Source organism: Amblyomma americanum, chromosome 4 (assembly GCF_052857255.1).
Source record: "Amblyomma americanum isolate KBUSLIRL-KWMA chromosome 4, ASM5285725v1, whole genome shotgun sequence".
Classification (NCBI taxonomy): Eukaryota; Metazoa; Arthropoda; class Arachnida; order Ixodida; family Ixodidae; genus Amblyomma; species Amblyomma americanum.
The window spans coordinates 64686346-64708796 of NC_135500.1; the positions used below are offsets into that span (position 1 = coordinate 64686346).

The 22451-nt window shown below is 47.7% G+C and overlaps 1 protein-coding gene across 1 annotated transcript in view; it reads left to right on the plus strand.

The window, feature by feature from the left end:
* The window catches only part of LOC144129537 (glutamate receptor ionotropic, delta-2-like), a 33005-nt gene extending 12701 nt beyond the window's left edge, over positions 1 to 20304 (plus strand). The window contains exons 4-8 of the mRNA XM_077663687.1: positions 845 to 1012; positions 7987 to 8125; positions 9431 to 9663; positions 14639 to 14925; positions 20079 to 20304. Coding sequence (XP_077519813.1) covers positions 845 to 1012; positions 7987 to 8125; positions 9431 to 9663; positions 14639 to 14925; positions 20079 to 20304 — 1053 coding nt within the window. The remainder of the gene's footprint in view (positions 1 to 844; positions 1013 to 7986; positions 8126 to 9430; positions 9664 to 14638; positions 14926 to 20078) is intronic.
* The last annotated feature ends 2147 nt before the right edge of the window (positions 20305 to 22451 follow it).

Consider the following 22451-nt stretch of genomic DNA (forward strand, 5'->3'; position numbering starts at 1 on the left):
ATCAATAGGCTTATCGAAAGTTTGGCATGTTCACAGCAAGAATTCAGCAGGCAGCAGACCCGGTTAGCCAGAACCTAGACTGCTAGATAACTAGGAAACAGCGCAAACGGGTAAAATTAAAAGCGCAGCCACAACAGCGTAAAACACGAAATGTAAGGTTAGCATTTAGCTTCTGTGTTCGTCTTCGTCTTTTCGCGCTGCTCCCGCTAACCAGTCCTCACACAACTTTTGGCGCAGTAGTGTGACGGTTCAGTGATGCGCCACACTCCCGGGAGGTGGCTGTTTTAAACACAGCCACGGGTGGGGTTCATGGGATCCAGGTTGCTCTTCCCGAGCAATGCAAAGAAGGAATAGCATTCTAAAGCCTCCTCTTCTGCGGAAGGCAGTAAAACAGTTTTCAGGGAGGGTGTCTATTTTGTGCGTTGGCCTGTTGTTGGTCGAGTAATTTTCATTTTTGCTGGGTTACTTTCAACCGACGTCTCCCTCCTCTCCCCTACAAGTCGATCGGTGGTAAGAGGAGAGGAGAGGGGGTGGCGGAGGGTGCAGGGTGGAGAGAGGACACTCCTCCTAAACACCACCTTGGCAGGTGGAGGCTTCACGCAGACGCCGGAGAGTTTTCGCTTTCAAGGGCCTGCTAGTGCATTGAAGATGATAGGTCGTGAACAAGCAGAGATGCAGCCACTTCTCTGCACAAGTCCAGAATAGGAACAACAAACAAGAATCCCAGACCGCCTTAACATCTGTGCAGTCGCGAAGGAATAAGGTACATTCACAAATAGGCACAAATAGGCAGCCCAGTTGTCGTCGAAGCTGCGTTCTCATATAGACGGAGTTACATACGCAGGAGGCGGACTTGGCGATGGCCATGATGGTCCCGTCGAACGAGCGCAACCGCGCCGCGCGGCACACGGCCCCCGTTTACTCGGACGAGATCACCATCTTGGCGGCCGTGCCGGCGGTGGACAGCGGCGGGGACTCGTCCTTCGGATTTCTCCGGGCATTCGACATGAGTGTAAGTGGTTCTCCCGAAGGAGTTAAGGGGCACTGAAGGGAAGCACTGGACAGAGTCATATTGATATATTACGCTGTAAGGCTTTATTTTTCGGCTCGGTAGTCTAGAAAGTAGCGTTAATATTGAGAATAGTGAAGACACCACAGTCGAATTCCAGTAAACGTGCAGGCTCACTCGCATTGTTCGCTGCAAACAATCAAGGAACCGGGGGTCGTCGGCTTTCTCGAAGCTCTGTTCTATCATCCTCACTGCTGTTGAACTGCCAGATACTACTGTGCCGACATGACAAATGATTGCTTTGAGTACAAGTACAATATCGTAGACAATGGAGCAGGCAGGTTGATCGAAACCAACGTAGGCTAAATATTTTTTAATTACGTGAGCAATAAATGAGAGGTTGGTGCTGCATAGCGGCTCCGGCTACTCTTTTCTACCAATTCATAGCAACCACTTGGTCCGACGACGATATACAGTGCAACATGACATAACACAAACAGTACACAAAATATAAAACAAAGTACAAGCGTCAGGAGAATTAACATTAAGGAGCCAACAAAAACGCTGTGAATGTTAAGAGAACAGTACGCAATACAATATACATATGAGATATGTATAAGCAACGACAGAAGAACAAAAAAACAAGCTGATTAGCGGTACACAGAGCACAAGTAAACAACAACGCTATTGAAGATCTCACTCACAAAAAAGAGAAAAACAAAAATAAGTTTGTTTGCAGCAAACACAGCAAAAGCAAATAACAAAGATATTTAAGCACTCACGCACAGAAAGATAGTAGCTTTAGCACGGACTCCGATTCTACTAAACAAGTATTTCCCAAGGATGCCGCTGTCCTCAAAGAATGCTATCATTGCCACAAGTGCTCGCTTTTGCAGGTCACATGCTGGTCACGGGACTAAGAGCTTTTGTTGACTTAAGGGTCTTTTATGAAGAGCGCTCAAGTCTCTCTTCAATCGCGACCTGAGATTTTCGTGTGCTCGGCAATCCGTGGGCTGTTGGCGCGACCAATTCCATGAAGAAAATGTTTCGCGTAAGCCGTTCCTAAGCGCAAGCGATGAAGGAGCGTTTCTAAACTTCTGCTGATTATGGAGTATTAAACCGCAGCAACGGATCGATGAAATGCAGATGAGAACCTGTATGATTTGACTCAAATCACGTCTTTTCCTTCATTTCATTATGCATGGTCTTCAAGAAGCGGCGCTATGTGCCTCTCGATAACGGAAGGCCAGAAGTGAGGGCATTGGAGTTTGCTTGCCTAGCCGCTGCTTCCGTCACGGTGTTTCCAGGAATAAAGCAATGTCCGGGTATCTATTGGAAAACTATAATACGTTGCTTTTTGGTAGCCTTGGAAAATTCTATAAGAACTTCGTATACCAGTCTAGCCTTCCATTGTATGGAACTAGAGCTGTCAAGAGATTTCAGTGCGGATTAGCAGGCGCTAAAAAGTACCCACATAAGCGGGTCTCGCACCGAGGAGATAACTCAGCAGTCACAGCAGTCGTTGATTCTGTCGTGTGAGCAAGTTTACTTGTCCGTGGCTCATTCAGGTGCGGAATCACAAGTGTGGACGCTGATGAATTTTTAAGATTGGAGCCGTCAGTATACACATAACTGGGATATCGCATGTGTATCTGGCAAATTTCTAACTGCTGAGCAGCGAATATCATCACGTCACGCTTCCTAATTATCCCTTCAACAGACAACTGTATTGTAGGGGTAGCTAAGAGCCATGGGGGATTTTCTGTGTCTCCTTTTCAGAATTCATAACTTGGAAGAAGCTGGTGATGGTGTTGAAACACTTGATGTATATGACTTCCATCCCGTTCATGAAGCGCGGAAGCTAATGGTTGCCTTTCATGCTGGGTTATCAGGCTGAAAATGCGCCTGCAGGTCTCTGTTGTTCGTAAGACATCAAACGGAGGCTGCCATGCCTCAGCAAGTACCATAGCACTGGAAGTCGCTTGAGGAACTCCCAAACGCACACGAATACCAGTAGCTAACAGCCTTTGCAGGCGTTGCTCCGAGGTTCCCGGCAGACCGAGAAGAATCGGCGAGGAGTACGCAATTTTTTTTTATAAATGAGTGCATTGCGAACGGTGAGCAGAGATAACGAAGAACAGCCCCAAGACGTACCGGGAAGCCTGCGAAGCACGTTCACAATAGTGTTCATCTGATTTTCGATAGAGTTTATGTGAGCAGCCCAAGAGTGTTGTCAGTCCAGAACTACACCCAGAAAACGGTGCAGCTTAACAGACGCTAAAGGTTGACCACTGATACATAGTCGTAAATCCTTCAGATTCTTACAGGTAAAAGGCAGAACGTCTGTTTTTGCATGAGAGAGCATCACCCATCTCTCTTTTAAAAAGCAGACAATGGTACCTAGGCCTTCTTGCAAGGTAGACGGGGTGAGGCCAGCAGTTTTGCCATAAACCTAAGTGCAGACATCAATGGCGTATAACGAACAGTGTAAGCCAGAAGGGAGCTTTCGCGACAAATCCGCCATCACGTAGTTAAAAAGAAAAGGGCTTAGCACACTGCCCGGCGGCACTCCTTGCATTACGCTATGTTCCGCACTTTTCCTTTCACTTGTCTGCGTGAGTAGTTTCCTGCCATCTAAAAAAGCAAACTTGAGAGGACATGAATATGTCTTACAGTATCGAATGCAAGCTTGATATCGAAAAATACTGCCGTCATGATATTAACTTTGCTACATTCATGCTCAGCACATGTTACTAGGTCTATAATTGCATCCATACTGCATCTACGTCTATGAAACCCAGTCATGAACTCAGAAAACACTCCGGTTTCACCACACAACCATTGAATCCTGGCGTCTATCAGCTTCTCCATCACCTTGCCTAAGCAGCTCCTCAGGCTCATTGTGCGAAAGTGGTCGAGAAGCAAATTGGATTTATAGGGCTTTAAAACAAGAATGAAACGCGCAATCTTCCATGACTGGGCAACAAATTTGCTGACCCACACATTGTTAAATATACACTTTGTTAAATATCCGCAAAAGTACTGCGGTGCCTTTGGGCCCAAGATTTTGAAGCATTCCATAAGAAATGGCATGAGGCACAGCAGCAGTTTTTGAGTGGCACAACAGAAGAGTACTTTTAAGTTCACCGATTGTGAATACCTAATCCAAATAGGCATGTTGCGCATTGAAGCAAGCACTAACTTCTTGCTTCGCATATGTGGCTGAGATTTTAAATTCCTCGCAGTCTAATGAAACGCAAGGGCGAGAAATAAGCTGATAAAACTCATCAGTCAGGTCTGTTTCTGCAATTTCTCGTGCCATTGCAAGAGCTCCGAAAGGGTTACTCTGAGGATCGGGGCTGCTTAAGAAGCGGACCATCACCCATAGCTTAGGTACTGGAGTGTGAGGGGTCAATGTACTGCAGAAGTCACGCCATTTTTTTCTGTCAAATTGCTACAGACGTTTACGCATTGACGAATGAATCTTTAGAGCCTCACGTAAGAATTCTAAACACCCGGACCCTTTCAGCTTTTCTTTGTAGCACCCTCAGTCCCTCATACTCTCCATCAATACTTGTGAACTCATCAGGTATGGGGACTTCCTTGGCACAACGACTCAGGCTATGTTGCACCAGCGAACTGAATTCGTCAATACTAATGCCATGAAAACTTTTTGAGCTAAGTAGTAACGAAAAGCTTTGTAAGTTTGGATTTACGTCAGGCCCCCTGACATCGCTAGCTAGGATCATTTATCAGTATTGAAGAGGGATCACTTCCGCGTGTCTCAACGTCTGTGGCCCACCCACGTCAGATACCTGGTCTTGAGAGTACAGAGTCAGATTTAAACAGCTCGAATAGCGAAAACCACGTAGAAAGGCCGGAGAACTGTCGTTCAGAACACATGTTACATTTCTCGGCGGCGCACTCAACGAACCTTCCACGGGCGTCTCGGTGGTAACCACCCCAAGGAGATTTAAGAGCGTTAAAATCACCGTAAATTAGCTTGAGAACCGTCGTTCAGAACACATGTTACATTTCTCTGCGGTGCACTCAACCACCCTTCCACTGGCGTCACAGTGGTAACCACCCCAAGCAGTTTTGAGAGCGTTAAAATCACCGCAAATCAGTAAACGAGAGCCCGCTATTTTAAAGATATTCAATAGAACATCATTCGAGACACGACAAGATGTTTGCAAGTAAATACTAATAACAGTATCGCAGACATTACCAAATGACACTTTGGAGGCCACGAATTCCGGAACGTCAGAATCACTGGACTGGATCAGATAGGAGGGCAGGTGCTTCCTCAGACACAACATCGCCGTACTCAAATCAGATGAACGCGAGAATTTACCTGACACATAGTTCGAGAGACGGAAATAGTCACCCACACCGAATTCCTAGTTGCACAACACAGGAAAATTGTTTTGCTCCAGAAGTCTGCGAAAGTCTGCACACTTTTTTCTCTTAAGCTGTGTGCATTGCATTGAAAAATGGCGCCATTTTGATAGAGGTTTGTCATGAAAAGCTTGCCCAATGTAGGAACTAGGAAGCTTAGCCAGTAGAGGCTCCACCTCCGGGAGGAGGTTTGCTTGGGGAAAGGCTGTCCGAATAGCTCAAACTACAGTAAACAGCATAGGTAGAATGCACTGCACCACTGAGACTGAAGATTTGACTCCAGCAACTGAGGCTGGTCCAGGTACCACTTGCTGGCCGAGCAAAAGAACGCTGAAATGAGGCAGTTTAGGAACCCGAAATAGGACCTTGCACTTGGTTGTCAGAACGTTGCCGAGTAGGCCTCCTGAATGCGGAAGTGGGCGGCACAACTGTAGAACTGGAAGTGGAATGCTGCACTTGACTGCTTGAATTTTGTCGAGCAGACTTCTTCAGCGCGGACGCATACGATGCAGATTTCGAAGCTTAGTGTTTTTCATTCTACACTAGATTCTGGCGCACTGGATTTACTGCTTCCAGATTTGGAGGAGGTGCGTTTTTGCGAGCTATATTTTAGGGATAACCCGAGAAAGAAGTGGCATGATTACCACCACAGTTCGCGCACTTAGGCTGCAGAAGCTATTTGCACTGGGTGTGCTCACGGCTCCGAACAAATCTTGCATCGGCCCGAAGCGCGGCAGTTCTTTGCCATGTGGCCGAATCGATGACAGTTGAAGCAACGGAGTGCTGGTCTAAGGTGCTCTTGCACAGGATGGCTAGTGAAGCCCAAGAACACCCTCTCTGGCATTGGGTGGTCTTCCCTCAATGTGAGAATCACTCAGTATAGGGGACGGGATTCCACCGCTCCGTACTCTTGACGCCGGTACATGGTCTGTCGGCGTGCCGAGGTCACTCCGGCGTCCCTAAGAAATTCTAGAAGTTGCTCATGGCTTTACTAGAGAGGAACATGGCGGATTTTACCAACGTTTCTTGGTCCAAGTTGTGTACCGCTCGTCGAAGGAAGTCGTAGCTACTCAATTTCACAGGCGCTTTGAATGTAGAAGGATTTCGTGACCTTCAATTAAGGTTTTCTCAGCAAAGGAGCCACCTTACTTAAAAACATCGGTAGTGTTCTCGAGAAATAAATCTACTCTTCTTGTTGAGTTTAATATTTCCCTTCAGTGTGTCTTTAAGGAATGTGATGAACGACGTCGGCAGTTAAAAGGGTTAGGTGTTCATCGTTACGGCACCTGACACCACGTATCTCTGTAGGGTGACGCACCGTTAGAAATTCAACAGTTGCTCTGATCCTGTGCGAGCACTTCGACGCCAATTCTACTGCATCCTACAAGCAACATTTAAGACATAGGTCCAGAAATACTCTTGCTCTTTCGTTTCTGCGGGTTCCTACGTGACCCGCATCTTGCATGCTCACCAACTTTAACGTGTGCCGCCATATTGTGTTTTCGTTTGCTGTGAGCCTGACGTCACAAAACACTGAGCTTCTGTGCAAAGAGGACAGACCGCAGCGCCACTAATCCAGCCTCTTTCCTGTTGTACGCGGGTGAAATCAGAGTGTAAATCAACACGTCGTAAGTGTTCTAGTTACTCTCACTGAAGACACTCGACGAGGTAGACTTTTTTAAAGCGTGGTAAATGTGGAAATTCTATTGTTCTAAAAGCCAACCCTGCGCATAGCACATTTTATTTTATTGGTTTCTTCGAGATGCAAGGATATTTCCTTTCTCCTTTTATCATAATACCATAAGTCAGCCATAACCGTACAGTACTGGACCTTAAACAAGTCGACCACCTAGATAAACCACGAATAAAAAATGACAGGTGATGCCCTGCAATAGCAAGGTTTGAATGCGCTAGCAAACTGCTGACCGCACCAACGACTGCTTGACTATTTTATGGGACACTGCAAACTCCCATTGTTGCCCACTGCAGACGACTTCTTTTATCTACTCTTAACTTCTGCTGAACCACTCCCACCGCCGTCTTGTTCACACATCATTCTTCTTCTTTGGTTGATTTTATTTGCAACAGTGGTATGCTTAAGGCACTGTTTAAGGCACGCAAAGGCATTGCCCATTTTGCGTGGTCTACGTCTGGCGCGAGGCCAATGCGACTGAGCGACGCCCGGAGGTTTATAGGCGAGCGACCGGTAGCTTTCCATGATGTCGGCGGAGACGGAGTTTGTATACATCATCCACCTTCTGTTTGCTCACGCCACCTAGGATGACGTCATGTAAAGTTCAGTCGCCACCGCTGCTGTCTTGCCGCACAAACTATGTTGACTTGTATCCATCAAGTAACACGGAACTGGTCGAGGCTATGACGTTCCGTACTCGCTTCCCACGAGAAATTACTGGGTTTCAATCAAACCCGTCTGAGACTTTATTTATGGGATTTTTTTTCTGTTGTGTGGCGCAGAGAGACCACACACGCACATCACTGAACTCGCTCACCGCGGCCTGTTGTGATAGCGCATTAAAAGGTTTCGTCTCGACCGCCGGGTTGTTCTTCAACGTCCGCAGGTGTGGCTGTGCCTGCTCGCATCGCTGCTCGTGTGCTGCGTGTTCTCCGCCTCAGCCGACAGCAGGCCAGGAGCAGGTGGGTTCCTGCGGCGAGGAGTGCACCACTTCTTCGGCCTCTTGGGGAACCTCCTGCAGCAAGGTGCGCATCCCACAAGGTCTCAGTTCGCGTGCTCCTCAAGACTCACACTCCCAACCGATTAGTCCCCCGAAACCTAATAACTAAGGCAATGCTGTCGATCTCAAGTACCACTGCTTGCGTCGAATTTGAGCCTCGACATATTAGCTGCGTAGCGGCAACCCAGATGCGCGTGCTGCATTTGGGCGCCATTTAGAAAAGCCCTACAGAGTCCTGAGACTAGTTTCATAGCTCTTAGTCCGATGACATTACCAGAGGTCTTGCAGGGCACGTGTGGAGCACTATGCGCCTTTATAGCTCCAAGCTCTTACAAAATTTTCTTTACAAAGTCTTATAGATGTCCATTGATTTTATCAATACGACTTTATATGGACAAATCCTATAGGCTTGTCTATAGACAATACAGGTTATGAAGACAGTCACTCGAGGATCTATAGATTTGTGGCCGTACACTTTAAGTGGACTTTTCACTATAGACAGTGAATAGACTGAATTGACAAAAGGAAACATCTACAGGAAGGCAATGGAGTCTATGCGTAGTCTATAGAAAGTCTATACGCCATTTTAAAAGGGCGTTTGCGATTCAAATCGTTGGGCGCTGTGGTGGCTTTCAAGTAAGTTCAGGCGTGTCATAAAATGTAGCCGAGCTGATGCTTTGATGCTTTACGATATCACTCTCAATACCTGCCCAGCAAAGAGCGTGAGTTCCGACGGTTATCGCATCCGCTGCAACAGAAGCTAAGCATAAGGGCTGCTGATGCCATATGTGCGCTCTTTTCACGTGTTTTAGGTCATAATAAGGAAAGGACATGCGAATCAGTGTTGTTGCGAACAATAGCAGATCTCGCATGCCGTTATCGTTAGTCACGTTTAAACCTAACAGTGCGACAAACTGGGTTAGTTGGCTCCCTTGGCCCTTCGTAGCTCTGTCGTTTTTTCGTGTCTTTGCTTGTGAAAGCAGCGCAGAGGGCAGGAGAACGTTTAAACTTCGGCCGCTGACTTGCCGAGACTCAGCCACGCATTTTGACATAGGGTCTTTAGCGTTGTACGAACTGACTGGCGAGTCTGATTGTGCGTTTGTGCGCTTACTATTGGCCTAACAGTTTTTCTTGATGTACTGTTGTGTTCGCTCGTGTAGAATCCGACCTGGACAGCTGTTGAATCGACTTCGGTAGAAGTAGCCTTGCTTGGTGAAATTATCTGAAACCGGAACTTGTTAGATAGGGAAGCAAATGACACGTAAATTTTTAAGCTATATTTAGATCATCCTGAGCGCACAGACTCTCGTTTGCAATTCGGGCCTCGCAGGTGGCTCGGCGGGAGAGGACGTGCGCGGCCAGCGCTACCTGGCGGCGCGCGCGCTGCGCGTGGTGTGGTGGCTGTCGGCGCTGGTGCTGGCGTACGCGATGGCAGGCCAGATGAAGGCCTGCCTCTCGGTGCGCTCAGAGGGCACGCGCATCGACAGCCTCGAGGACCTGGCGCTCAAGCCCGACGTGCGGCCGCTGTTATTCGCCAACAGCATCCTGGTCGCCATGCTCAGCGTGAGGCCGCTGTTCCTCCCCTCAGCTGATTGTGAATCAGGACGCAAACACAGCACTAATCTTTGCAGCGCGAAGAATTCAACAACGGCCGCGGAAAAGCACCCGAGGAGAAAGCTATTTTTGTTTTTACAAGCATGCAGCTTTTTGCTTCCTAGACACGTAGTGTTGCTCAGTAAAAGTGCATTACCCGCAGAGAAACGAAAGTACGACGTGAGAAACACTGAAAACAAGTGTAACTAAACAAAACTATGCCATCGGAAGTATTCTTGGTCACACTATTATGGTAGTTGCATTTCTTTGCCAGGAATATAGGGATCGTAAACAGAGACCAACAGAGTCGACCGGCCCCCATCCATGCAATCTGTGACTCATATCCTCTCCTCAACGCTTCTCTTTTATTTTATATATCTGTGCAGATAAAATAAATTGCTGAATTAAAAGTGAATAAAACGTATGAGTAGTTTTAACCTAATTTGGGGTTGAGCTGAATGTCTAATAATAATTGAACATATATGGTAAACTATTTCTAAATACTGCGCATCTGGTGGAAGTTTTCACATGTTCGTTCTTTTTTGTTCTTCTTTTTTGAAAACCCTTAGGTAAGGTATGCAAATACTTTACCTCGCACTGTCTGTCTGTAGTATTATTAACGTTAACAAATTTTCTGAACAATTCAGTTCGGCGATATTGAAATTGTTTGTCATCTTATGCTGAATTCGTTTGCAATAAATTTAGTGCACATATCCACCCAGGCGTTATCCCCATGGCTGCTCTAAGAGAAAGATGGTGCCTGATGAACTTTACCGCTGGCCTTGGGCATGGCGTCGTCATGCAGTGCTTAGCCGCTGGATTTGGCGCAGCAGCTAAGGCTGGAGACCATCAAGCATTCAGGAGACATGCCTGGCCTCACTCCCGTCCATATTCCTCACTTTCTCCGCATTGAGGTTTTCTGCCAGGACAAAGGTTTCATCGCGGGGCTCTTGCTCAGGCGCCCTGTGACGCTCTTTGACGGCAGCATTCTGTTACACAGGCGTGCGAAATCCTTCGTCTTCCTATTGGAAATGTCTAGGCAAGGATAGCTCATACGCCATAAAAAGCTTTCTTGTCTCTGAATTTGCGGAAATAGTCATAACGTTCTTCTCAAGTGCTCTTCTATGTTTCAGTGAACCGAAACTCACTTTAGGCATGCACGTCCTACGCATGATTCTTGTGCATGTGGGAAGTTTTGAACTTACGGTCAATGTTTTACACGTGTGGCAAAAAAAAAAAATCGAGAGCCATTAGGCAGTAAATGTCATTCCTTTTCCGCGTGAAGCGCACGAGTTCCTCTAATTTATTCTATGCACCTATCCACACAGTTCTGGTTGGATGTCATTTTTGGCGAGATATCCTTTTTTTGGAAATCTCGGCTAGCACGTCCGAGCAGGTGGGATCGCCTACGTCAAGGTAAAAAAGAACTACAGGCTTTCCGACCGAATTTATTCCTAGTGCCAGCGGAAACAACCAAAGCGCTGACTGATATAATCTGCTTGCCATGCGATTTTATCCGAGTGCAAAACTTTTAATCCTAGCCCAAGAGTATTTAATACAAGCGCAAACTAGAACAATGCCATCGCCAACCAATTTAATCTGAGTGTCAACACAATTCAAGCGTCAGCGGATTTAATGCGGATGCCAACCAATTTATCTATGTATGAAAAACGAATGCGGCAAAGGACTCAGAAACCCACACATGAATGGCAGGAATAAAGCGAAGTTGAGACATTTTTTCAGACCATACAACGCCTAAGCGAAGCGTAAACATATTGCATAGTTTTCTTCAGTATTATAACCAACACTAACTTGATGCAAATGTTTTAAATGCCGTTCAACGCGTACAATCTAAGCATTAAAAAACTGCACAGGGTCACAGTCCTATGACCTACTGGACCTTTAATATGTCAAGAGGACAGAGGAGGGCACAATCACGCGCACTGTTTGTTACAGAAGGTTTAAGTAAATTGTTTTCGATAAATGATACAATTATTTTACCAGACAGTGACTTTTTTTAATAAACCGTACCTTAGTTTAGTCCTACGTAGTTTCCTCAAAACAAAAGCCAAACAGCCAATGATGGAATGTTCCAAAGCAGACGGCAAGTTTTGGGCCCCGTTTCCTTGCTGGCGATTGTTTTCTCCTTTTGTACAATATGCTTGGACAACGGAGGAATGAATGTGCACTCATTATTAGAAATCAGTGAACTTCCTTTTGCAAGGAGTAGAATTGTTTTGTCTGGTATGTAAAAAACATTGCTAAAACACAGAAGACAAGAGAGTTCCATAGGAGACTGCAAGTTTTGCGCCTCCGTTGAGTGTGCCGCATTGTCGGCACAGTGGAGCAGAGACGGACGGTGGTGCTGCCTACTCGTATAACTTAAGCAGGTGGTAGTGTACGCATTTTCGTTCGCCCCGCATGGAAATTGACGCCCTGTATTTTCTTCCATGGAAACCGATGAGCCGTGCTCTTACGTCCTAATCAGACACTGAAAACGAGGGCCGCCGTTCAAGCCTCCAGATGCACTCAGAAGAAAGAACAGCAAAGTCACCAAACATGACACGGCCAGAGCTCTCGATGTGTCGAGGCGTGGAGGAGATGTGAAAAAAAATTTCAGACATGCTGGGAATCAACTTAAGGACAGCAAGATCCATTCAAGCGACCGATGGACAGGCGTTGAAGAAAGGCGGAACTTGGAAGAAATTCGGAAATGAGGTTGTAGCGGCTCTAAAAAAATATGGTGGACAACAACCCTCCTTTGGCGCTAAAGTAAATAAAGCAGGCGGTGGAAGAAGGATTGCCAGGAATTGTCACCAGCACAAGTAGCATTGATCGCCTATTGGATGCGCACAGCTACTCAATGAAGTTTGTGACTGATGGCGTAAAACGCAGTCGCAAAGGATACGCGCAATGGCTGCAGCGGGAAACGCCCCGCTTGTGCAGGTTTTACGTACATGGGACTAGCTATAACATCTGGTGTTCGAGGAGGTTCGGCCGTGCGGTTAAAGGACTGCCTGCGATGCAAACGACGAGTGCGCCAAAGGAGCAAACCTTAACATTATCACCTGCATGTCAGAAAATGGTGTCATACATTGGACGGCTGTCAACAAGGTTCACTGGGTCGTGTTCAGTGAATTCTTGAGCGACATATCAGCCCGTGTCGACAGTAAAGAACCTTGCTCAGAAGCGGTTTTTATTTTGACAATGCTCCCGCTCACAGCCATGAGGAACATGCGATCCTGGACAGTTAGATGCACTCGATCAAGCGGCTGCCTTCTTAGAGCCCATTTTTTAACCCTGCGGAGGAAGTGTTCTCGAAGTTCAAGTCGGAAGTCAAAGCTTTCCTCAGCGAGCGGAGAGACGTGGTGCTGAACACTCCGCCCGGAATTACTAAAAGGCTGTATCGGCGCAGTTGGTTGCTCGACTCTGCTCGACAGTCTATGCAGCAAATACAGCGGGTAGATTGCGCTGCTTTCGACCCCCATAACTTGTATACCAGCACCTTTGCGTTAAGACATGTAAAATGTGTGAGGTCACACTTTTGCCACCTTATGTCCTCCAGGAAATAAAATTACATTTCAAAGACGGACTCTTCTGTTTTTGTATAAGTATAGATTGTTAGTAACCTACACCGCTGCAAGATATCCGCCTGTAGCTATTCCTGACCTAGGCTGTAAGGTCCGGTGTAGCTTCCTCAATTTCTCTTGTAAAACTGGAAAAGCGGTAAGTGAAGAAACGTTACTTCTTTTCTATGACTCGTCCAGCCTGGAACTCTGCATTACACTACTCCCTCTTGTTTCTGCTAGTGGTGTTGAATCGTTATCAGAACCTCCCGAAAGCATTTTGCACCGGTTGCGATTCCATGAAAACAGCCGACAGTATGGCAACAGTATGAAGGCAATAACTGCCATCAGAATGCCGATTCAGTGCATCTGGCAGCCCGTAATCAGCAGCACTTAAGCAGCTAATTATAACACCACAGTAACATTTATTTCCTAGTCACGGGTATAAGCTGAAAGCCGCAAGAGTTGTGTCCAATACTGAGGTTTTACAGCTGCTCGTGCCTCTTTGATGCTGCAAGATATGCGAAGAAAACGAAATAGCACATGAGGACGTGACTCTTAGGCGTCGCATGTTCTCAGAAATGATCTAAACTTAGCTTTGTTTCTGGCATTCTTGATCTGTGCTTTGGAGTCTTCCACCCCATTCTTTTTCTGTATATGGATTAAATTGGTTGGCATCCGCATTAAATCCGCTGGCGCTTGTATTAATTGCATGGGTACTCGGATTAAATTGGTTGGCGCTGGCATTTTTCGAGTTGGCGTTTGGATTAAATACGCTGGCGCTTAGGTTAAGTGCTTGCACTCAGATCAAATTACATGGCGTGCAGCTTGTATCTCTCGGCGTTCAGATTACATTCACTGGCACTAGGATTAAATTCAGTGGAAAAACCTATAACAGACAGAGAGAGAGAGAGATAAACAGGAAGAAAGAAGAAGGGGTGTAAACCAGTAGGGTGTTCTGGTTGGCTACCCTGCACTGGGGAGGAGGGATGAGCGGATTGAGAAGAGAAAAGAGAGAAGTGGCGAGGGCACAGTCCCAACTGGTCCATCAAGCCAGTCGCTCTCAGGAAGCTAAACTGTGCCTTGTAGGCCTTGAAGGCAATCGATTGCTCTGGCCACGATCCCAGGATCTTATCCACGGTTAAAGGGCGAGGATCAAAGCGTTTCAAGGAACAACGCAGCGAACGTCTTTCAGTCGCCAATGCAGGGCACTCTCGCAGGTGATGTGCAATTGTCTCTTAGCGGCCACATCTTTCGCAAGGAGGGCTGTCGGCCATCATCTCAGTCCACTAGTAGAAGTATTGCTAAGACAAACATGGCGAAGTCGTCGCTTGATGCTGGACGCAGCGGTGCAGACAGAGACGGTGCCCCACGCGCAGGGTTCCGAGCGGCCCGTGTGGCGGCACGTGTGGCGCATGGTGGAGCGCCACGCGGGCCAGGTGCCCATCGACGAGCTGTACGGGCCGGCGCACCTGGCCGAGGTGGCCCGCGGCAGCTCGGTGATCCTGTCGGACCGCACCAGCTTCCGCTACGTGGTGGGGCGCAGTTGCTCGCGCTTCCCTCACGCCCAGTTCTACGTGGCCCGCGAACCCATCAACACGCTCTCCTTCGGCCTGTACGTCAACGCACGCCTGGATACCCGCTTCCGCCGAGCCCTGGACCAGAGGTCTGCATCTCCGCCAAAACATCGGAGGAGTGTGTCGCGTTTGAAGGTGCTTACTTTGCAGGGGAAATGGTTCCTTTGTGTTGTAGGTTCTTCAGCAAGAAATAAGTTTCCGTAGCAGTAACCGGAGTTTTTTTTTATGTTGACTCGATGGTATTGGGACCAAAGTCATATTTATTTCTGTGCGTTGTATCATTTATACCTCCACAAGCCCGTTCTGGCCTAATCAGCATTCGTACCATTGTTACCTGTACTAATTTTTTATTAATGATAGTGTTGGACAGCAGTATAAACTTCCGGGTAAGTTGAGTACAGCTAGAAGCAATGTACTGGCTCCCTCATATTGTTACTAAGCCACTGTGAAAACAAAGTGTTTGTAATGAGCCCATAACGAAAGCTACATCTGTGGGTGAAGCCCAAGGTCACCGTCTGCCCCCTTTACGTTCACCGCGCAACCCTGGCTGGTAATGCAAACTTTTCACCGTGTCTCTGGTTTAACCTCTGCTCTTCCAGAGCTGCAACAATTTGCTGGTGCAAATGATGAGGAGTTCTGCCACTACGCTGAGGGCTAAACGGTGAAGTGCGTGTCCGCAATCGTCTGCAACCGCTTCTTCCCATTCCCAGATTTTCCTGGGCATCAGCCGCTAGCACCATCTGTTGGCAGCCAGTAGCGAACACCGCGTAACTGAAAGGGGATATTTTTGTTGCTGATCGAGGACAAATAACTTAGACAAGCGAGAGAGACACATTATTTTTATTTTTTTACTCATATCCTTAACAACACTAGCGCTGAACACAAGCAACGCAATAGCGGCCACCTGATGTCAGCATTTCGCTTGGATGATGTCTAGAGGGACGGTGCATTTTTAACTGTTTACAGATCGTTTTGTAAACCCTGCGAGAGACACGTCGGCGTGATCTCTGCAGGTTATCTGCACAGCAAGGTGTACATTACGTATATGACAGACCGCAGTGATTAAATGAATAATTAATAAAATTAACTAATAAACTTTTTTGCCTTTGATTTCATGGGTGAACATTGTATCAAGAAAATGAAGGCTGTCAACATAGAAGCTGACTCCACTTTTTAAATTTTCGTTAGCGCCAGTGCGGTTCGAAATATATAACGTCAAAAATACACAATTTTTTGCTCGTAAAGTTTTCTTCCCACAATGCACGTTTTTAATATGGTGTAGCTGGGCGTAGTTTTGCTGCATAAATCCAGTCAACCGCTTATATAGCGTAAAATATACAAACGGCTTTCGCATTAGCTCTATTAGAAATGCGAGCGACGCCATTTTAAAAACGGGCATTTCTGGAAGCCAACTGTACGAGCTAAAAAATGCGTATTTTTGACGTTAAATATTTTGAACTGTGTTGCCGACAAAGAACATTTAAATGCTGGACTCTGCTTTTATGTTGACGGCCTTCAATTTCTTAACATAATGTTGGCCACTAACATTAAAAGTAAAAAGATTATTAGTTAATTATAGTTAATTAAGTGTTTAATCACTGAGCTCTATCAAGTACGTAATGTCCGCCTTAGTGTAGAATCCACCTGTGCAGATCGCACCGACGTATCTCTCGCAGGGTATAAAACAACGAGCTGTAAACTGTTCAAACACAAAAACAAATGGTATACTTGCATGATTGAGAAAAAGAGTGGTTGTGTTTTCCAGGCCTAAGTTCTCTACGCGCTCGTGCGTGACCAGCGCAGCAGAGTAACACCAGCTCGCTGGGCGGCCTCTGCTCTTGGGATATTTTAAACTTTTAATTTTGACACTTCCTCATCGCTTTAAAATCTGGCCTATATAATGCTTCCGGCGCTCAGCGACATTTTGCGGCGGCCATACTAAATCAGTGGGATATTCCAAACATTGGATAATCCCAATGTTATTTTAGAGTATTCAGCGCCTCGCGACACATGGTAGCAGACGTGCAAACTATAGAAGCGTTTGTGTAGTTTTCATGGCCTGGCAATCGCAACTTTCCCACTCTGCTCCCTACCTTCATTATTTATTTATTATTTATTTCAAACATACTGGTAGCCTCTTTCGAGGCAATGGCATGATTGAGTTACCGTATGATGCTTCTTGACACGTCCAAAAGGACAATAAGGAAAACATCAGCAAAAAGGAAGTTAACGCGACAGCAATACTAGCATGGGAAGATCAATAGTCACCTGCGAATAAACGCATGGTGTAATATTGTAAAATACAATATGAGTATAGAAAATAAGGTTTCTTAACAAATGGAACATGTAATGCCAGTGTGTAGTGGTCCAAATAAACAACTATGTGAGATTACGAGAAAAGCTCAGATATTCACATTTATCAACATTCTCGGGTACCATATTCCATTCCGTGACTGTTTGCGGGAAAAATGAGGAAAGAAGAGTTTCAGTGTGAAATTTTTGCTCCAGTAGATGCTGTGAATATTTTTTTCTGGAGGAGGAAGTGGAAAGGCAGGGAGGTTAACACGATGAATAGCCGGTTGTCTACCATGCACGGGAGGAAGGCGGTGAGGGGAGAAAGAGATGAAGGAGAAAAGAGAGTTGCAGGAAATTAAAGTCACTATGTAAACTCACAGCGTTCAGTAAAGTGACGGCCTATCGTGCAGGCCAGAAATCTTCAAGAACCGGAGCAGTGCCTTGGAGGCATTCACTGCGGACGACCGCAGCGGCCAGTGGCCGAGAGTCTTCGTTTCCGTCAGTGGGCGCAGGTCGAGATGCTCCAATGCACGGCAGAGAGACTGCCTTTCAGCGCTGTAGGCAGGGCATTCACAAGGAATGCGGGCTATCGTCTCATCACACCCGCAGGTGGCTCATGCAGTGTTGTCAGTCATACCTATTAACAAGCAGTAGTGCTTGGTGAAAGCTACACCAAGCCACAGGCGACACAACAAAGTTGCTTCACGTCGTGGTAGGCCGGATGGAAGCCGAAGCTCTAGATCTGGTTCTAAGGTTTTTAAACGTGAATGCGAGAATTGGCCTGAATTCCACGCGGCAAGGGTGATGTCCCGCGACAGTGATCTAAGCCTACCCGCTTCGTCGGCTTTCGAGATGGGGATTGACACACAATCACCCTCATGGCGAGCAGTTCGCGTGGCCTCGTCCATGCGGTGGTTGCCTGCGATGCCGCTGTGTCCTGGCAGCCATTGGTAAACAATAACGTGTGCTTTGTTGATGGGTGTGTGGTGGCGCTATCGGATTTCGGCGACAAGTTGTCCATGGGAGTCATGGCGAAGAGCAGATTGTAACGCTTGGAGGGCAGCCTTTGAATCTGTGAAAACAGACCATTGGTGGGGTGTTTCTTCACATATATGCTGAATGGCGACAAGAATAGCTGTAAGTCTGCACCTGTCGATGAAGTCCGGTGTGATGTTTTCACTTTCTTAACTATGGTCCTTACGGGGATGACTACGGAGCCCGAGGAACTGCAAGACCGTGTATACGTGCAGTCGGCGTCCGTGTTTCTCATGCAAATATTCTAGAGTGACTGTTTTAGTGCTGTCAACGATAAATCAGCCTTCTTTTTGATGCCAGGTATGGAAAGAAGGACACGAGTTGGTGCAGACTCCATAATGGAGAAGACGGTCTACTGGCTGGCTGGTGTAAATTGGGTTTGTAGGAAGTCGCGATGGGCATCAATAATTTTCGCAAAGGATGTACTCGGCCTTTTAGCAGGAAGACAGGCAAGATGGTGCGCGGGAATCCGAGAGAGGTGACGAATATGCGCTCTCAGTGCTTTGATTGTGACATAGGCAGTCACTGGATTCTCCTGAGCGATGAGTACTGTTGCGGCTGTAGACGCGCATTTTGGCAGTCCTAGGCACGTCCGCAGAGCTTGAGCCTGAACACTTTGCTTGCACCGCATGTTCGTTTTCCTCAAGTTCCCTAGTGCAGGGATACTGTACCGAAAGAATCCCATGAATAGTGCTTTGTACAGCTGGAGCCTCTATTGCACTGATGCTCCCCACGACTTCCCTCCGAGAAAAGAGAGAACGAGAGAACATGTACGAGACATGTAAGCTCCATGTTAGATTACGATCGATGATTACTCCGAGGAAGCGATGGCTTCTTTCGTAGGGTATTGTTCACCCATTTATGCGTACGGGGTAATTGGACATGCTCTTTCGTGGAAAGGCAACAACGAAACATTTTTCAGAAGAAATCTCCAGGCCTTGCAGGCGGAGGTAGGCCGCAAGATAGCTTGATGCCTTTTGAAGCCTGATCGAACTTGTGGTCGCGTAACTCCTGATGCCAAGATACAAATATCGTCTGCATAGACTGAGACTCTCGCCGACTGTGGTAGTACATCGACGAGCGTATTTCTGGTATTTCTTTTAAGTGAAGGGGCTAAATAAATTCATTAAACTGTGGATGTCAAGGGTGGGCGCTTCTTTTGTCATGAATCTGTTGATATCGCTTATTTTACCAAGATATTTATGCTGCAATATCGCTGTCTCCACTGTACCATCGCGAGATCGATGCGACGCGACCTGCAGAGCAACCGAAATATAATAGGGCGAGGTTTTTATGAGCAGGTCATGCGATGTGATTAGGCGCGCGGTACGCGTGGCGACTTTTACAGCTCGTTAGCAAGCCCACTGACAGGCTTCACATGCTTTGAGGAAAATAAAACTATATTCTACTCAGTCCTACAGGTTTCACCACTTCGCGGTGCGGCAAAAAAAAAAGAATATTTAAAATCGGATGCGTTAAACTCGTCCTGAAACAAGTGAAACAGGCTGCACCACATGCATACAACAGCGAGCCAACGCCCGCATAATAACCAAGGCAGACGGACTAACCGTGACAGCATACGCACACCTTCGGGATTGTCTGTTTCTGCTCTCGTGTCATGCACATACGCTGCACGCGCTGGTCTTGCGATAATACAGCGCTATCAGTGGTGTATGAGCACAAATAAATAAGTCAGTAAATGATGCCAGCATTTACGGTAACTTCTAAGAAACAGGCAAGCAGTAGAAGAAACTTGCAACCGGAAGTACCTAGCAGACAATTTCCCCACGGTCCTTTGCGTTTCTCCGACAACGCGCCTCACTCTTTGGGTCAGTCATCCAGGCATGGCGACCTTTTCCTTCAATGCACACATAGACAACGTCACGCTCAATTCCGCTCAACCACGCCGCAGGCTGGGCTGGCTGCGGGAGTCTGGCCTGATGGACCTGTGGACGGAGCGCATGCTGCCAGACTGGGGCCGCTGCGCGCAGCGCCAGCGGGGTTTCCAGTCGCTGTCGCTCAAGGACTTGCGCGCCACTCTGGTGGTCGCGGCGCTCATGGGCTCCACGCTGCCCCTGCTGGCACTGCTGGCCGAGCTACGGCTGGGGCGCCCCCTGCCACGGCCCCGGAGGAGGTGAACGGAAGCGGCTGCTGGGGAGATTTACTATCTCTTCGTAGATAGCTTTTTTCACACTTGTCGACATCGTCCTCGTGAAACCCTGAAATCAAAGCAGTGCTCTTGCGTTTCTATCGATGACATAGAACCTTAGTGATGTTGCTAGCTCACCTATAACAGACATACTGTCAATGGCGCAGGCATCAGTCGATTGTTTTTTTTTTCCTCACCGTTTTCTCTATATATCAGATGCATAAAATAAACGTCATGTTTCTGCCTGACTGACTGTGCCGTTTGGTGAACTATCTCGAACAGGCGCCACCGCTTCTCACACCATCTTCCGGCGTCCAGCAATGAAAATGCAGCGTGGAAGCAACAAGAAGAAGAACGTTTATTTGTGATCGCTTGCCGATTGTATAGCGTAGGCGACAGCCGAGCGATAACATGGTCATGCGAGGCAGAGGGCCCGTGCAAAGAGCGCATGCGCAACTGATACGATACAACCGCTGGCCGCAGAAACACAGGCATGAACACGAACGCTTAGAAAAAGCACAGATAACAGGTATTGCGCTCATGGTCCACAGGTTGGGACACATTGTCAGCAAGGTGTATAATCAGGTGGGCTAATTGAAGTCTGCGCATTTGTCCAGGAAGGATTCCACAATCATTCTCCAAGCAGAAACTGGAAGACTTTTCACGAAGTACCGTACACAGAGTGTGAGTGAGTGAGTGAGTGAAAAACTTTATTTCAGGGAGGAAGCTTGAGGTAGCCGGAGCAACCTCTCGCAATCTCTAGGTGGGCTCTTCATTACAGGAGCCCATTGGCGACCGCCGCGACTCGGGCTCGGTGGACCAGGGCCTTCTGGCTTGCTAGGTCCGAGCAGCCGAGCAGGGCTGCCTCCCAGTCCTCCCTGGTGGGGTTGGGTTTGGGGGCGAGGTTCGGGGTTGACTGGCATGCCCACACCATGTGAAAGATGTCCGAAGACTTCTCCGCACAGTGCGGGCATTCTCCTGTACAGGCAGGATCAAAGTGTTTTAAAACTGCCGGGCACAGCAGCGTTTTGGTGTAAAGGCGGAGGAGTGTGCGTTCCTCCACCTTTGTGAGGCCCTTACAAGGCTTGTGATAAATTGCATGGCCGAATTGGAAAAATTCAGTAATTTCTCGAAAAGTGAGGGCCGGATTGGGTTCGGGATCCGTATCCAAAGGGTCTGAAGGCGTTGCCCGGAGAGTGAGCGCGCGGGCGGCGGCGTCTGCCGTTTCATTGCCTTCGAGGCCCATATGAGCTGGAGCCCACACAATCGTTCGAGACGCGGGGGCCCCGAGGTAGTTACAGTTTTGAAGGATGCGATGCGCAAAGAGAGGAATGTACCCCTGTTTAATATTTCTGCAGGCCCTCTCGAGTCGGTGACGATCACTCGCGACTCCTGGTCTGCGGCGGCTAACGCGATGGCAAGCAGTGTCACATCAAATGCAGCTACTACATTAGAAAAAAAAGGAAGGAATAAACATTTATTCAGCGGAATTTATTCGTCAGTGGGGCCAACATCGCGGAGATGGCGATGAGCGCCTTTAGGTCTTCCAGGGTGGCGCTGGTCAGCCACGCCCCGCACTGCTCTAAGGCGGCATTGGGCAGCTTTAAGTGGTGTGGTTTGTGGGCGCATTCCCATATGATGTGGGGAAAGGTAGGAGTGGTGCCGCACCATGGCCATGCATTTACATGTAGGGTTGCGTATCGGCGGCATATGTGGTGAAGGTTGGGGAAAGTGAGTCTGCACTCGGCGCAGCGTGTAGGCATCCGGCGAAAAAAGCTGTTTGTGAGGAGGCGGGTAGGTGCGTTGATTCAGTCGTAAGGTTTTAAGGTGCGTAGACTAGTCGGTCGAAAGAGTGTACGGCATGTCTGGGCTGTGAGTCCCCGCTCGGTAAGGTGTCGTCAGCCTTGACTCTGCCTTCTAGGTATTCGTGACCGGGGGCCCAGCATATGACATGATCCTGGTGGAGGGTGGTGACCAAAATGCTTGGGGAAGTTTGAACGCCCGACACGCAGTCGGCGAGTTGGTGATAATCTGGGATCTGCGCTATTGTTTGTCCTGTGCTTCAACGGTGAGTGCGCTGGTAACAGCCTCCGCCGCAGCAACGCCGGGGCCCTGAAAGGATGCAGCAAGGTAGGG